General features: G+C 38.8%; 1 protein-coding gene across 3 annotated transcripts; it reads left to right on the plus strand.

Annotated features, from left to right (window-relative positions):
• The first annotated feature begins 352 nt into the window (after positions 1-352).
• LOC105116583 (Tetratricopeptide repeat (TPR)-like superfamily protein) lies at positions 353-3,789 on the plus strand. 3 transcript variants are annotated; one of them, XM_011014000.1, is made up of 2 exons: positions 353-1,818; positions 2,771-3,789. In XM_011014000.1, the coding sequence occupies exons 1-2, from the start codon at positions 392-394 to the stop codon at positions 2,793-2,795; spliced, it is 1,452 nt and encodes a 483-aa protein (XP_011012302.1). In that variant the 5' UTR covers positions 353-391; the 3' UTR covers positions 2,796-3,789. The 3 variants fall into 3 exon arrangements, with proteins under 3 accessions (XP_011012302.1, XP_011012301.1, XP_011012303.1); XM_011013999.1 differs by having other exon boundaries at positions 2,803-3,789; XM_011014001.1 differs by having other exon boundaries at positions 2,299-2,826.
• The last annotated feature ends 422 nt before the right edge of the window (positions 3,790-4,211 follow it).

Here is a 4,211-nt window from a genome sequence, read left to right on the forward strand (position 1 = left end):
TTTAATATAGAGTTATTAGGATCTCATAGCCTGAATAATGGATTTGATAAGTATCTCAGTTGATCCGAGTCAATTTAATATATTTTTATTTTAATATTTAAAAATAAATATCATCTTTATTTTTTTCAAACTATATTTTTATCTATTATTCCAGTTATTTTCAAATTTGTTAAATCAATTAAATTATATCAAATTAATCCTCATATAATTTAAACTTTAACATTAAAAAACAGATTAATAATACCTAAGTATTTTTTCACTTCTAAAAAAAATTAATTGGACCATCAGAAAAATAATTTAGTTTATTTTTTTAAAATAAAATATAAAAATATTGTTCATTTTAAGGCTTATTTTATTTATTCTTCTCACTTCCCTGGTCCGTCCTTGACAAATGTGCGTGAACTTCTTTCACCGTCGCCTACTCGGCCTTAGTAAACCCCAAGCATTCAAACATCTCCATTACAGTCTTGCTCCAAATCCCACGCCTTTTGACTCTCAGTTTCCAACAAAGCAACCACCATCTTCACAGCATTCAAACCAAGAACCACCTAAAACTATAGCATCCCAATTATCTAACTGCACCAGTTTACAAGAATTGAACCAAACTTATGCCCATGTTATCCGCACCCGCGTTCTAGACGTTTACACTGCCCCATTTCATTGGAACAACTTAATAAGATGTTATACTAGACTTGGTGCTCCTAACAAAGCGCTACAAATCTATGTATCCATGTCCCATGCCGGTATCTCCCCTGATAATTATACGCTTCCTATTGTCTTGAAAGCCGCATGCCAGTGTTTTTCTATGGAGCTTGGTAGGCAGCTTCATTCCATTGCGATAAGGCTTGGCCTTGTGTTGAACGAATATTGTGAGAGTGGTTTCATTAGTTTGTACTCAAAATCTGGAGATTTTGGGGATGCATATAAAGTGTTTGAGGAAAATCTTAAGAGGAAGTTGGGTTCTTGGAATGCTATTATTGGAGGTCTTTGTCAAGGTGGGCGTGCAAAGGAAGTAATCGAGATGTTTATCGAGATGAGAAGTTGCGGGTTCAAGCCCGATGATGTGACCATGGTTAGTGTGACTTCAGCTTGTGGGATATTAGGGGATTTGCATTTGGCCCTTCAATTGCACAAGTATGTTTTTCAGGCCAAAAGTTTTGTAAAACCTGATATGTTGATGTTGAATTCACTCATTGACATGTATGGGAAGTGTGGTAGAATGGACTTGGCTTATATGGTATTTTCAAGGATGGACCAAAGAAACGTGTCATCTTGGACTTCGATGATAGTCAGTTATGCGATGCATGGGCGAGCCAATGAAGCTATTGAATGTTTTAGTTGCATGAGAGATGCCGGTGTGAGGCCTAACCATGTGACTTTTATTGGGGTACTAAGTGCATGTGGGCATGGTGGTCAGGTGCAAGAGGGAAGACATTATTTTGATATGATGAGGAATGACTATGGAATAATGCCCCGATTGCAGCATTATGGTTGCCTGGTGGATCTGCTTGGCCGAGCAGGGTTGCTGAAAGAAGCTAGGGAGATTGTTGAGGGGATGCCAATGAAGGCAAATGTGGTAATATGGGGGTGTTTGTTGAGCGCCTGTGAGAAATATTCAGATGTGCAGATGGGAGAGTGGGTGGCAAAGCATTTACTAGACTTGGAACCTTGGAATGATGGGGTGTATGTGGTTTTATCCAATATATATGCTAGCAGAGGCTTGTGGCTAGATGTTGAGAGAGTTAGATTGTTCATGAAGCAGCGAACGCTAGCTAAAATCCCTGCTTATAGTTTGACAACAACTTTGAATTGTAGGATGTAAGTCTCATTTTCATAAAACTAAGTCTCATTTTCGTAAAACAAAATCCAAAAGAAACAGTTTGGTCCTTTTTTGTGTGTTCGTGTGGCTGGGGGAAGGGAGAATCGCTGTTTTGTTGTTAGCTGACTCAGTTGTGATCTTAATGTGGTGGTTCTTTTGAAAAACTCGTTCCTACTTTCTTTATCATACAAACATGACCAATGATTGAAAATCTGACCAGATCATCGAGTTGGAAGAGAGTCAGGGATTAAACATTAACTGCGCTAACCCAGACAATGATCTTGTAATGTTTTCAATATGATCTAATAAACAAATTTGTGTACTTGCTTCATATATATAAAAAAGTTTTACAATGATACATGTCTATTCTATCCTGCAGAAGTTTTGGCGGGTTGTCTATGAAAGTGTTATAGTCATGTACAAGTTTTTCAGGTTGATGCATTTGAAAATCTACTTGGTGTTTCTAGAATTCAAAACAGATAAATAAGCATATCTCTGGAGATGATGGAGGGGGCAATTAATAAGAAGGACCATCTTCCCTTGAATCAAGAAGATAATATACCTCTCTGAAAACTAGAGATAGACTCCGAATTATTCCACCAGATATTCTGTGTGTGTTTTGTAGGCAGGAGGAGACTCACAACCACTTATTCTTTGCTTGTCATTAGACCTCTCTATTATGGGGGAAAATAAAGACTTAGCTAAGAATAACAAGGAGTGTGTCCACTCTGAACAGTGCCCTTAGGGGATTAATCCCAAGAAAAAAGGCCCTTGAAGCTAGAATGAGAAGAGTATCTCTAGGTATTGTCGTCTATTTGATTTGGGAGGAGAGGAACAAGAGGATCTTTGACAATACTTGTCATCCAGTGGATGTTATTTTCCGCAAATTGCAAGTAATATTCTACGTGATTCTTCACTTTCATGAACAAAATCACTTCTCTCTCAATGTAGGATGAATCTTGTCTGTTCTCTGTGATGTCCAGAGCTGTGTGCTTGGTCACTGCTGTAACAAGGTTTCCTCTGTTGCCCAAGTTTCTATGAAAGCTTCTGGCGAATTTTTCCTAGAAAGAGCTCTCAGTCAGCTGATTTGCTTCTCTGATTTACTGGTGATCTGGCGGGATATGTGGCAATGGTACTGGCATGTCCTCTATCTGCAGTGTTTCGCTGTCATAACTGATGGTTCTGCCTCCCTGGTTTTAATTGGCTATCTGCTAATGGAAGATTATTGCACTGGTGATCTGCTCTGCTGCATCTTGATCTTTCCTTGTTCACGGGGGCTGCTGCTACATTCTCTGGTTCACAGCTTTGCTAAGTCACGGCTAGAGAGAGAATCTGCTGTCTTTCTTTCCCTTTGGCCATGGTGTCTGTTGCTGTCTTTCTTTCTTGCTGTTTGGTTTGAAAATATGCTACTTTCATATTGTCCTGCCTCCTCTCGGTATTGCCAGCTATCTTGGGATCCTGGACTCTTGCCAGTTTGGATGCCCTCTAGATGCCCCTTGTAGCTGTTTTGCTGTTGTCTTTATTAGTGGCACATCCTCTCTGCTGTGTCTTCTGTCCTGCTTATGCGGATATGCTGCTCCTCATGCATGGTGTGGTGTAGTTACTGGGTTTTGTCAGCCTTGGATAGCTCAGCGCTCCTTCTGCCGTTGTTCTTTGTTTTAGCCTTGCTTTTGTTTCCTTTGCTGGCGGTTGGGTTAATTTTGACACCGGCAATACTTGTTTGGTTTCTTCATTAACCTTTGCTCACTATGGAATGTTTGGCCTTGCATGGCTAATCTTTTGCTGGGAGCATGTTCCCTCTTTGCGTTTATTGAACATCATATATATATATATATATGCATCTCATTCTCTGCTTACCGGATAGTTGGCCTAAGTATGTATAACCTGGCTCTATCTGGTTTGGTTCTGATTGGGAGTCTGTTCCCTTTTATTTTCTTTAGTTTTTGTACATGTATCTGAACTTGCTGGTTAACCAGTATAGTTATTTTTTTTTTTAATCTTAATACATATTTACGTTGTAATTAAAAAAAAAGAAAAAGAAAATAAAGAAGCTAATATAACTGTGAGCTTGCGGAGTTTCAATGAAGCTCCAGAAGTTATAGAGAGCTGAAAGGGTATGTTCCTCGTGAAAGTGTTGTGTTTGCTCTGAAGGGTAAGATTTCCAAGAGGCATAACATTCATGAGAAGGCAATGCTTCATTTCGGTCTGGTCTGGTTTTGCTACAATTAAGGTGATTGGATTATCTCACTTGTATCTTTTGCTTTTTGAAAGTGGGTGTTGAACCTGAAATTATAGATATAGTAGCAAAACGGTGCGCTAGGAAAATTATCGTATCATATTTTATTTAGAAATTCATAGCATTAGTCAAACACTCTCCATATGGGAACCTCAG

This window comes from Populus euphratica, unplaced genomic scaffold (assembly GCF_000495115.2).
Source record: "Populus euphratica unplaced genomic scaffold, PopEup_1.0 scaffold998.1, whole genome shotgun sequence".
Classification (NCBI taxonomy): Eukaryota; Viridiplantae; Streptophyta; class Magnoliopsida; order Malpighiales; family Salicaceae; genus Populus; species Populus euphratica.

Coding starts and splice junctions, on each gene's coding strand:
- LOC105116583 (XM_011013999.1), top strand. CDS start 392: ATGTGCGTGAACTTCTTTCACCGTCGCCTACTCGGCCTTAGTAAACCC. Junction 1,819..2,802: donor ACAACTTTGAATTGTAGGAT/GTAAGTCTCATT, acceptor TGTGATGTCCAG/AGCTGTGTGCTTGGTCACTG.